Source organism: Strongylocentrotus purpuratus, unplaced genomic scaffold (assembly GCF_000002235.5).
Source record: "Strongylocentrotus purpuratus isolate Spur 01 unplaced genomic scaffold, Spur_5.0 spur5_scaffold_9, whole genome shotgun sequence".
Classification (NCBI taxonomy): Eukaryota; Metazoa; Echinodermata; class Echinoidea; order Camarodonta; family Strongylocentrotidae; genus Strongylocentrotus; species Strongylocentrotus purpuratus.
Window position 1 is genome coordinate 3,725,525 of NW_022145615.1, and position 13,292 is coordinate 3,738,816.

The 13,292-nt window shown below is 35.5% G+C and overlaps 1 protein-coding gene across 1 annotated transcript; it reads left to right on the top strand.

Moving 5' to 3' along the window:
• The first annotated feature begins 1,885 nt into the window (after positions 1 to 1,885).
• On the top strand, positions 1,886 to 5,051 carry LOC100893685 (vicilin-like seed storage protein At2g18540). The gene is made up of 5 exons (XM_003725962.3): positions 1,886 to 2,075; positions 2,227 to 2,463; positions 2,865 to 2,997; positions 3,432 to 3,502; positions 4,257 to 5,051. Exons 1-5 carry the CDS (start codon positions 1,949 to 1,951, stop codon positions 4,895 to 4,897), a joined length of 1,209 nt encoding a protein of 402 aa, XP_003726010.1. The 5' UTR covers positions 1,886 to 1,948; the 3' UTR covers positions 4,898 to 5,051.
• Positions 5,052 to 13,292: the final 8,241 nt, after the last annotated feature.

Consider the following 13,292-nt stretch of genomic DNA (forward strand, 5'->3'; position numbering starts at 1 on the left):
GCATGGAGAAAAAAAGATATAAATGGTAATGAAATAAATGAATACATGCGCAGTTGATTTTTACTCCGATAAGAGAGGGAGTGGGTGGAGGGGGCGTTTGTGTTTATGTACATGGATGGGTAAGTGTGTACGCGTAAGTGTATGAGAGGGGTAGAGGGGAGCGAGAGAGAGAGGGAGAGAGAGAGAGAGAGTGAGAGAGAGAGAGAGAGAATGAGAGAGATAGCGAGAAATAGACAGACGGGAAACACACAAATGCAGGCCAAAAAGGGGGAAGAAATATAGCCAGAGTGGGACATGGAGAACGAGGTGGACGTATATAGAGAGAGTGAGAACAGAGAGAGAGAGAGAGAGGGGGGGGGGGAGGGAGAGACAGTTACATGAGAGGGGCAGAAAAGATGCGAGAGTGAATATAATTGACCGACAGATAATTATTATCCCGGCAATTTTGTGTTCGCACAAGAGGCCCTGGTTCGATTCACGGCAGAGGGATTTTCCTAGTGAAGAGTAAGAAAAAGACAGTGATGGTATACATTCTCATTGTTTGCTCTTTATTAGGCCCAGGCGCGTACGCAGGATTTTTTCAAAGGGGGGGGGGGTTAACTTTTTTAAATCGGGCCGAAAATTTCGCAACGACTCAGCCAGCCGCTGAATAAGCGGGGGGGGGGAGGGGGGGGGGTTTCCTCCAAAATACACACATAAAAAATACCAAAGGGGGGGGGGGGTTAACCCCCTAACCCCCCCCCCCCCCCTGCGTATGCGCCTGATTAGGCCTATGTAAGATTCATCAGCCTATTTTTTAATTTCGCCCTCCCTCCCTATATCCTGAGTAAACAGTGCCAAGCATAAGAAATAGTATTCACGATGGTTCAACTTTTGGAAGAAAACAAATCTGAACTATTGGTTACTTATTAAGATCCGCGACCTGATTTCTTCTTGGTTTCGCTGATTTTGCGTTCCACTTAGGGCATATTAAGTGAAACCCTTTATCAATGTTCAAAATACAAACTTACTCAAGCCCTAGTCACACTAGGCGTACGGTCGGTGCATAAAATCTGACACCACCCTGCCCCTTCCCCAACCCTTACAACATAAATGCTGTGACCATCGACAACCAGTTTCCAAGAATTGATAATGGCTGATCAGTAATGTTGTAGGGAAATTGCCGATATGTTTCCGAATGTCGTACGGAATTATTGCCCGACCATCACTGATTTTCGTAAACCAACTTGTCTGACCGCTCGTGAAAATATTGGCGGTAACAAACAACTGGTCCCAGATCAATAACCGATGTTATAGTTTTTATTTATCTCTTTTCATGAAATGATCGGAAAAAATATTTCTTTTCTATAGATAAATACCTTCTCATAACTTAATAGATCAATCTCTATGATTCTTTAGATTTATAAAGAAGATGTGAATTTATCTGTCAAGAATAAATCCTATTGTCAAAACCATTTCATAAAAGGAGGTAAAGAAAACATTTCCAAGTTAATGGGCATTTGTGTATATTCCCAACCACATATTCATGTAACTAGATAATGTTTGTGTATTGACTATACGTTTGGGCATACATGGATATAAAGAGTTAAACAAGTCGATCTTTATACACGTATATATTATTAGAACTAAAAAGGGGTTATAATAAATCATAGACTTAACACCGATCAATTTTTATTTTGCTCTGATGCAACTTCAAAATGCCAAATAAGGACATATTGTGTTCAAGGGGGCTGAGCTATGCAAATCTAACTCCACCCTAGTTATATCAAACGCTAAATATGGTAAAGCATTATGTCACCTGAGAAAATAACGCCCTCATGACAATAGCGTGATATAAACCCATAATTCTAAAACCATTATCGCAATGAATTTTTAACAGCGAGAAGTGATGCATTATAATCAAAAGCAGTAAACAAATGATTTCAATTCGATCATCAGTATATGCGAAATGGCGGCATCTAGCAGTGAGCTGAGAGAAGAAATTCTTGAAATACGGGAAGACGTGTTGGAATATAAACCAGGCAAAGCATCATCATGTCCTGAGCGAGTTGTATTCCCGGAAAACCTTTACATAGGTAAGATTTCTAAAGTTCTTACCTGAAAGATATATTTTTGAAAAAATCATATTAGGGTAAACATATTCTTGTAATACAATATGATTTTAAAACATCAGTAATTTCTAGATACTTTGTTAACCCACAAAATATCCTCTTTTAAAATCATTAGGGATCTTTGGCCAAACAGGATGTGGAAAGACATCATTGATCAATTCGCTGAAGTTTGCTGCCCATGGGCGACTACGAAGAGCCAAATGGTTGCAGGCTGCAACTCAGGAGAAGGCTGGAGGACACACCATGTTCAGAAGATTCGCTGATATTACCAAGAATATATTTGTGATTGACAACCGAGGTCTTGATGAGCCGAATACTGAAAAAGCGCTTACTGAACTACGTGCACAACTTGGTAAGGATAAATTGCTGTGCAGGAGAGAGCCTAGGTCTATTTGGTCTATTTCCGTTTGCATGCCGTATATAGTATCAAAAATTCAACAAACAAAACCACCGACGCATAGTAGTCCTACTAAAAATCCCGAGTCTAAAATTATGAGAACCTTCAGTCGCCCGCTAAATCAAGAAAAAAATGTAATACAGTTTATTATCATCATTATGACTATTATCATAATTATGATTATTTTTAGCTAATCCCTTTTGGTGACATTCACTTTTAATTTAATCGTGTTGTTAGAGTTCCAACTAGGTGCAAGAGAATTGTCGAAATTCTGACAACAAATTGGTGTACCAACATAAATAAAAGAAAAGATCATTCTAAAAGTGATGATGTGAAATAATTGTTGTTGTTTTTAGATGGAAAACGAGGGTACGGGTCAAAAGTCGTTTGGCAAGGAGAAAAGGATGAGGATGAGCTCGATACCTCGGACCTAGTCTTGGATCAACCTCAGACCGGACAACCAATCGGCTGTGCTGTCTTCGTCTTTAGGTATTAAACAGATGTAATAAAAGTGCTGCATCTTGAATGATGCTGTTCTGCTGTTGTCGGAACATTTTTTCAAAGGGGGAAGGTAGGGTCTGGGGTAGAGGGCATCACCAAACATGAATGGAAAAATATCACCAAAAGACAAAGACAAAATATAAAACTATGCATACGTAGCATTTTACCATTATAATGACCATTATTATGAATTACATTTTCAAAATGCCAGGAAAGTGAGTAAAATGATTAGTTTTTATGTGCTCTGTCATAAAACGCTTCTTTGAGAATAATGACAGCTTTAGGTATTATTTCTAATTTTAAAGTACTTAATCTTTCATTTAATATGCGGCATATATAAGTATTCCATTGTTTAGATGTTGTATTCCTATTGCTTTTTTTGCCATTTCACAATATTCTTTTCCTTTTGAAACATAACACAGCGCTCGGCATGATATTGACTCAAACACTACTGGATTGACCGAGGTCGTTGACTTCTTACACGGACACCAAGGTATGCATATCCTTTTAGAGAACATTTCACTATTCTGAATCGCATATTTACTAACGGGCTCTGGGGAACGATGACATGTTTATCTACATTTCACTTTTATTCAATAAAAAACTATTGGTCATACACGGAGATAAAGATATATATGGAAATTATGAGAAGAAAAATATACAAGCTGTCTATTATTTATGAAATAATTCAGTAACATTTTATCGACACAAAACGTTTCATATAAAATTGCATACGATTTGAAATATATTCCTTTTCTCGTTGTTATCATTTAGAGAAGTGTGTTCATCCATGTATTTGAATATCTGACCAGTGGCGTTCGTTATTTCCTCCACTCCTTCTCGAATTTCGTTCCGACAATATTATGGGATAGAGGAAAAATAATGATATAAATCCCTACCTAAAGTTCATGACTGTCAATCCCATTAAAAATAGTAAATAATTTTCCTCTTCTTTATTATATTTTGTATGTGTGTGTGCGTATGCGTGCGTGTATGCGTGCACTGTGTGTGTATGTGGGGGAATTTATGAGTATGTGGGGGCAACGGGCGTTGTGGCTTGCGCCTGTAATCCAGCTAACAGTGAAGGTTATAAACTGATTCAGCCGAGGATGCAGGTTCGAATCTGAGTCACGTCTTTCGCATGATGACGTTAGAGGTCGGTCCCTATATACGTTAATAATCATATCTGATTGATAACACGTCTGTAAAAAAATATATATATGCGTGTGTTTGCTTTGCTCTGTCAGGTCGCTACCCAGTGGCTGTCATAACCCACGTGGACGTGGCAGAGAAGGATCATGTTGAGACTCTCGAGTCTGTGCTACGTGTATGTGGTGTAAGTGACATCTTCAGGGTGGCCAATCTCACCGATGGAAAGGCAAAGCTAGAAGATCTCTACCAGCTCAGTCTCCTTAACCTCATCGAGAGGTGCATGACGGACGGTGACGATACGCTCATATTCAAGTACTATCAGAGGATGGAGGAGAAGCGAAGGGACGAGATTCAGAAGATACTAAAGGAGAAGGAGCGTAAGGAAGAAGAGGAACAAAGGGCACGAGAACTCGAACAAAGGGCACGCGAGCAGGAGCGGATGGCGATCGAACAAGAACGAAGAGCAGAAGAAGATCGACGCAAGTCCGAAAGAAGTCGTCTTGACATGGAATATGCTACGAAGTTACAGGAACAGCAGTACTTATTTGAAATGGAACACGAGCGAAAGCGGGCGGCTGCCCTGGAAAGAGAGATGGAGGAGCGAGAGGAGAGGGAGCGACAGAGAGAGGCGCGCTACGAGAAAGCACTCCGAGAAGCAGAGGCTAGCAAACAGGAAGACCTTAGGCGAATCATGGCGGCGAACAGAAGCAAAGACAGTGAATGTAAAATTTTGTGAACATTTAGGCCTACTTTTTCGGGGAATGATTTCATGGATGCGTTTACACAACTGTACAAACAAACACTCTTATAAACAGAATCAAAACAATTAAATAAGAACACAAACATTTATTTAAAAAAAAAACTTGTATAGGGGTTTTAAGCATCACATTGTTCTGGGAGTCAACGTATAACTCTCTTTAAAAAAAAGAGTGAATTTTCAAAATCACGGACGTCACTCCTCTGGAGAGTGAAAATAGAGTGAAAATAGAGTGAACATTCACTCTTTTCTTTTAGAGAGCACTCTAAAATCAATCGATTTTCATTCCTAAACAAGTGATCACGGACGTCACTCCCAAGAAAGTGAAAATAGAGTGAAAATTCACTCTTTTTTTTAAGAGAGATAGTATTTACTAATCGTTTTTTCTTTCTTCTAAAATACCTGCCATTATTAATTTTCAAAATGGTCAAATCAAAACTAGGTAAAACAAAAAAAATACTGTAGAACGTCCTTTATTTTACAGCTATTTCCAGACCTGTATTCATAACGGATTTCGCCATAAACAATAGTGAATTATAGCATGAGGGAATATCATATTTTGTGCTGCCATACTCCCACAGAATTTGTTGTTGTATTAACACAACATTATCTCCTTCAATTTGAGACAACTACTAATGCAAAAAAGAATTGCTATTTATCTATTCATTTGCTTTTTTCTTCACCCACATATGTTTAAAAAAATACAATTTTTTTCAAAGGGCCAGTTTAATGGAAAAGTATCCTGTTTAATATGAAAAACTTTAATTCAATATTTTTGTTGGTGTTCAGGTTTTCTCTGCTTTTAATTTCCCTTTTTTCTTTTCTCAACAATACAGTGTATACTTTTTAAGGGGTTGACGTTCATTAGACTAATTGCCCTTTTTGTTAACCACACATTATTTTCCATAACATTTTGTTTGCTCCTTTCCTTTGATTTTTGTTTGTTTTAATGTTTTTTATGGAGAATGAAATAAATAAAATGAAATGAAATGAAATGACATAAAATGGGGCGGGGGTCCCTCCATGCATATAGTGCTTGACACGCCACTGATTTCCAAGTAGGCTTCCTTTCCACAGGGCATTTAATGGTATTGTAAAGAAAAACTTGTATGATTATGGTCTTCTAGAAGGGCATGAAGAAAATCGTGAAATGACTGGAACGTGCTATTTATCTCAGTAAAACCTCCAAGATATGGTGAACAACTGATTTTTTAACTCCTAATAAATTTGAAGATTTTGTGTGTTTTTCGCAACTCATGAAAGGTGGACTTACGGAAGTAGGGCCTTTGTTGAATACTTTAAGATGTAATATTTCATAGTGTCACATCTTAAGAAATATGAATAGGGCCAAATCAAATGTTCACATATTTAAAAGTAAATTACAGAACTTGGTTGTTAACTGTATATTACCACAAAAATGCCAAAACTTTCAATTCTTGTATTCTGTTCTACTTATAATGTAGGTATAATATACGGTGTTTATAAATAAGAGCTATTTACACAGTGGTATATTATTATATTAAAGAATTAAACAAAACATACAAGCAAATAAGAAGCAAAGGCAAGCGATTTTTGTGATTTGTTAACATAAATATAATCTTAATATTTCGATTTCAACAGTATATATTTGTGTATGTAGATATTTATGTTTAGGCCAAGGTATTTGCATGTAGATATAGAACGAAAATACTCTTTTTTGTATAAACATTTATGTTGCAGATATACCCGTATAATGTATTGTATACCTGCTTCAGATTTATGAGAAAATTTAAATATGCATTTTGCCTGAAGGCAATATATCATAACATTGTGTAATTACGAAATTTGAATGACATTTTGGGACAAAAATATGATGTTTTGTATAATTATTGCTCGATGATGATTAGATTACTTGTGACACATTTTTGTTTAAATCAGAAATTCAAAAGTTTTTTGTGTTGTGGAATCTCAAGCTTGGTGAAATATTGCATATGTATATATATGTATGTGACTCTCTTGTTTCTGTGCATACTTCATAGTTGGGGAAATATCATAGTTTAAATTGTTTACCCATTACAAAGCGATACTCGCCTTGGGGAAAATTCATATTCAAATGTGTATAACATGATCGAAGTCGAAAACATCCCCCCTTTTGCATACTTTGAAGAACATTTTCCATTAAATATGTACCCTTTCTGTGTAATAGCAGGTACGAGGGAACTTGAATTACATGGTTAACCTGTAGCGTGCTTATCGGGTACACATTCTCAAAAACTACTACTCCTACTACATCGTATCGCACCTTATTTTATCTTATAATATCGTATCGTATTCCAAGTGTACTTGTATGTACAAAGTGTATTGTTCTCTAGATTATTAAAATTCGTTTTGAAAAAATATTGTTGATTTCTGGCAGTATTTCATTTGTTTTTATTTTTCATTTTTATTTAAATCATTTGCTTTTTTATTTTTGTGTTAATGCTCAGTATTATGCTTCTATGCTGTTGTCAATGTCACACTGTCTACACTATACCAGTCCATAGCTATTAAATCAAGATGTCAACAACAACAAAATATATGCGGTGGTATATACAGTATTACCTGTGTATCAGTAAAACGATATTGATTTGATTTGATTTGATTTTCATTTATTTTCAATAAACATCATCACAAACATTATGGTGTGCGAACAGGTACATAATCATACTACGATAACATGGGGTCGTCTTACATACAGCTTGGGCTAACGACCCTATCATAATTAAACATTGCATACAATAAATATACATGATTATGTAAACAATACATAGTGGAAAGCGGACGGCCAACAAAAATGAAAGAGATCGAGAGAGAGAGAGAGAGAGAGAGAGGGAGGGGGAGGGGAGAGTTGCATTCAGATAATAATCAAGTGGAACAAATGATTTACAGTCTTTGGATAACAAGCATCCTCACAACAAAATACTTTTTACTCACCCTGTGTAAGATAATTAATTAATGAAATCTTTCTTGTCCGAATCTTCAGACCGCAAACTTGTTCTTTCTTTTTCAGGAAGGTTAACGAATTGGCGTTGCGAAATTTCGGACAAGATAAAGATTCATTAACTGGCAATAAAGCATTACAATAGATTTATGTTTATAAGTTTAATTTAACACCAATAAGTGGACATTAACCGATACACACAAACGCAAGCCTACGCAAACTCACGCGCACACACACACACACGCACACACACACGCACACACATATTCATATTCATATTATACAGTGCTTCCCAGAAAAAACGAAACCCAAATCAGTTATTTTGAACAACATTTTGATATAATTCATTGCTTTTCATATGATAGGGATAATATACTTTCAATTGATACATTGATAACCTTAATCCATAGAAAATTCACTGAGCAACATTGTTTTTAAAAGCCATTGTCAAAATCCATTTGTGCCAGATTTTGTAAAATTATAAAAACGTTAGGATTACACATCAACATGACCGAACATGACCCGAAGAAAACACAGACTTTAAAAGCTAACTAGGAGATTCTTTTCGTGTGCTTTTTTAAACAATGAGGGTAAAAATAATGCTATCCTCATAAATAATGGTTAATTTTCAATGGTAAGGGTAATGGGGGTGTTTATTGTAATTACAAGTAAAAAGGTCTGCAATTGTTATGAAGCGTGACTTTTGCATTTTCAATGGCTGCATATTTGTAAAAGCTGACGAAGCTGATAGGTGGGTTCTATTTCCACAAGAATCAATGTAAGGTGCAAATTACATTGTACCTTGATAATTAATTAGTTTGATTATGCTCGTTACAAGTCATTGATTGCCCCTGTTTGTCGGTTAACATCGGTTCGTGTTAAAGACCAATTGAGCCTCAGATAATATTTATTTGTGAATTTCAGGGGGAAATTTTAAAACTTGAACGTTACAAGTTGAAATTACAGTTAAACAAATTTCCATCTCGGGATTAATTTCCCGATTTCAGGGTTTCAGGTTCTCAAACAAAACACGACAATAAAAAAACAAAGTCCAAGAGTTGCGAAAAGATGTTAATATACACCACACACATGATGTTATATGTAAAATTGATTTTATGGGTTCAAATAGTTCCAATAAACTAAATAAAGTTATATTGGCCTAGAATCTACAGTTGCCTCCCCCAGAAATATCACCCCTGGTCAATTACCCCACCCCTAACCCCTGAATATCACCTACTTGAAAGTTACTCCCCCCGCACATGATTAGTTATAGGTACTCCCATGACACCCCCCCTTTCATAACATGATAATTAGAAGCAGCATTACCGGGGTGGAGGTTAATTATCACCCCCTCCACATATCTCAGTATCCCTTTACTGCCTTTTTATATTCTGATAAGGGCCCAATTTCTTTTTTTATACTTATAAATAAGTACATCTGTTACTCTATATTAAAATTCAATTTGAACTGCAAATTCAAGTTTATTGATTAGAATCCAAAGTTTTACATGTATCCATCATTCGCATTTTTTTCTTCTTCAAAAGCATTATTATCTTTCGTAGAATATTGTGTGAAAGTTAATTATCAAGACCCTCAGACCATATTTTTTTGGATATGAATTCAAGCCAGCTCGCGTGAAAGCGAGAACTAATTTCACATATAAAACAAAGTTCGCTGTGAAATAAAATATCGAAATAAAAGGTATGTGTCATAGGAATGCAAATATTTGTTTCAGTTAGATGTAAATTGATATCATTTATGTATCTTTATGTTCAAAGTACAAGCTTCGAATATGAAACAAGGCTCGCTGTGTTTCTGAAATAGAATAAACTATCGAAATAAAAGGTATGTGTCATAGGATGCAAATATTTGTTTAAGATAGATGTAGATTGATATCATTTATGGATCTTTAAGTACATATGCCATATGGTGGAGACCATTATTTCATATTAAGTACACCCATAAATTCATGACAGTTGGTCCCCCATGATCCCCTTTTTTCTTATGTTAACTGAGAGCTGATTTGATGAGATAAGCACCCGTCAGTGACCTTGCAGGGAAGTCAAATCCCCTGGCCAAACTTGTGCAGACGGGCTTTAAATAAATAATTTTATCAAAAATAACAGTTAATAATATTTCTTGAGCTAATATTTCTTGAGTACATTCTAATTTGTCTGTTTAGTTTATTCTCAGGATTGATCGAGTGGTGACATTATAGAAAAATATATCACGCGATGCCTAAGAATTCATTGAAATCGGCCACAGGTCTGTCGCAACTTTTAGTACCAGGCAACAAAAAACACACTTTAAAAAAAAATCCAACGCTTATAGCAAATTGCTCCGAAAGAGAAGTATAAAAGTTAAGTTAGAGAAACAGATTGATGGAAAAGTGTGAACTAAATTGTACAATAAGAAATTTATAATTTTTTGAAAGTTCAATTCACTATACGTAAGGGAATTTCAAATTGACCGAATCGGTAATATTACTGTGACGTAGTGGCGGACAACTCTCCCATTTGTCCTAACACACAAATTTTCTAAAAGTATCAGGTTTTTTCAAAACTTATTATTCATCAGAGTATTTTCTTTTAATATGAATTTTTCTTTGAGTCGTAGAAGGCGCTTACGATAAAATCGAAATTAATATTTGTTGAGCACGATACGACTTCACAATCATCTGACAGAACTGCCAATTTTAGATTTACACATAAATAGTGAAGTAATTTTACAAATATATATATTTTTTTTTTTGATCCCATTTATTTCAAACTCTCGCCATTCTGTTTCTCTCGTTTTTCTTTGCTTTCATACAAATGAACTCATTACAAAGGCTTCTTTTGATGTTTCACTACTTAAAGTTTTTGCGAAGTTTTTATTGCCAATGTGAAACAAAAAGAAATTGGAAAGGGCCTCAAAAAATACGTCACAGAGTTGGCAATTTGTGTTTCATTGATTACAACTAATCGGAGTCCGCTCATTCTGCCACTAAGCTGCTTTTCTCATTTCTTTCGGGTTTTTTTCTTCAAAAACAATTAGATATGAGAGTGAACTTTGAAAGAAAGACGATCATCCAAAACTAACTCAAATAGCTTATAAATGAATGTATAACATATACTTTGTTTAATTGCTTACGTGATGAAAACAAATTCGTCTGACCTGCCAGAAATGTTATTATTTCTAATATTCTTTATATTGGATGGATAAGTACTTTGTATCAAAAGCATATGCTAATTAATTCTAAGAAATCATGTAGGTTGTCTCTATTAGCATTTTGCAATATGTAACTATGGTATCGTGTTTTTTCTGCTTCGTGCAAAGTCTTTAGTGATGGCGGACTATGCTCCCCTTTATATTTGTAAACAACATTTTTATTTTATTTGTCTTGCGATCGTGTGATTGCATACAAACATGTTAGTGTGGAAAAACAGGTTGTTCAATATAGGAGATAGTGATTATATCGTAGTTTATTGCATTTGACAGGGGAACAAGATATATATTACAAGTCTTTGAATCATCAATTTTATGAAAAGTAATAATCTTGTTAACGATAAAAAAAAAGTATATAAAATACTGCAAACCTAAGGTGCTGTTCTAAAGGTGAACTATACTTCTTTGGGTGATATTAAAGAAAAAATCGTTCCTAGTTGCTTTAAATTATGAGCACATTTTATTATGAAAGGAAAAAGGGGCACATATCAGAAAGAAAAATGGCACTCATTACCAAATTAAAGAGGACATATATACAATTTGAATAAGGGCACTCACCGGTGATGAAAACGGGCGCTTATAAGAATAACAAGGGGCATACAAAGGAAATGAGGCACTTGACATAATATAAGGGACACCTCTCAGATTTGAAAAGAGGCATTATAAGAGGTGAATGGGCACTTATCACAGGTGGTAAGGGGGACATCTTGTACCTAAATAGGGGCACTCCCCTGAGATGAATAGTGGCACTTGTGAGAAAAGAAAGGGACACTTATTACAAAGTAAAGTTGGCACTTGTCGAAGGAAAAGGGGTAGGCCTACCTATCAGATTTTGATAGAGGTATTTATCAGTAGTGTCAGAAGGGGAATTCATGAGAAGGGGAAAGGGCTCTTATTACAAAAAGAAAAAGGGGATTTATCGGAATGAAAAGGGCCACCGATAACAGAAGAAAAGGGCACTTGTTAAAGTAAATGGCCTGTCAGATTTGAATAGGGGCAATTATTAGAGGTAAAGGAGCACTTAGCCGAAAGTTAGTAAGAGACACTTACAAGAATGTGATACGGGCACCTATTTGAAATGAAAAAGGAGCGCTTATGTGATATAAAAGGGGACACATTTCCCTTGTCAAAAGGGGGACTTTAGGGGGTACATGAATAAGTGGGGGCGCTGTGCCCCCTGGCTCCGCCGCCTCTGTTATCACAAGAATTTTTAAAATCGTTTCTGTTTGAAATGGTTTCGAGAATGATTTGACAAATGTTTTAGATCTAATTAATTTTCTATCGCCTTGCAGTGCCAATCCGTTTTACCGTGCATCTTTAGGCATCGTTTTCTTATCTTTCGTTGGGAAAAATGATATTCATAGCGATAAAGTGCTGCAAATTATCATTCACTTTGAGTTTTCCCATGCCATCAACAAACAATGTCAACAAATAATTGTTATGATAAGAAACTGCACGCGATTTGCAAGAAAATCTCGTTATGAATCATGCATTGAGGCCGTGAAGTGCAAATTGTAACGTCGTACGTGTATTTTTTCTAAATTGATTGATAAGTTACTTTTTATTCAAACTTCATTGTATGTTAATTATTACCCAGAATTCATACAATAATAATACAGCATATTTATAAGGCGCCAAATCCACTTGACAATCAAATGCTCAAGGCGCAGCTTGTGCAAAAGATGAAATACAAAAGTGCAATAGGAAAGTACTAAAAGAGCATTTACAATTTTGCATTTCATTCGTATATTTTCACATCTATTTTAGGCTTGTCTACTTCATATAAATTTAATGGTATTCGGTCCATAAACATAAATGATTCGGAAATAGGTCAGTGAGATTGTAATTACTACATCTCATGATTTACTAACCACTTGTTATCATGATAAATAAGAATTGTACAAAATATATGAATATCATGTAATGCGAACCGTAGGTGCTTATGATAATACCCCTCTGTCTGTTCATTTTAGTAGCACATTTGGTGCTAAAGCAGCACTTCCTAGTACAGTTATGAGAATGATGATTCCCTAAAATAAAACAAAACCTTGAAATTAATTAGAAGCGCTTTGCCCTGAATGTTGAGGAGAATATTTTTATTTGAATGTATATCAAAAACGAAGCCAGTAAATGTAAAGTGTTTCATTTCAGTGCTTACATTGTTAGATGGCGCTATACCCAACTCTATTCTGACCCCAATCAATTATT

Coding starts and splice junctions, on each gene's coding strand:
- LOC100893685 (XM_003725962.3), top strand. CDS start 1,949: ATGGCGGCATCTAGCAGTGAGCTGAGAGAAGAAATTCTTGAAATACGG. Junction 2,076..2,226: donor CCCGGAAAACCTTTACATAG/GTAAGATTTCTA, acceptor TAAAATCATTAG/GGATCTTTGGCCAAACAGGA. Junction 3,503..4,256: donor CTTCTTACACGGACACCAAG/GTATGCATATCC, acceptor TTGCTCTGTCAG/GTCGCTACCCAGTGGCTGTC.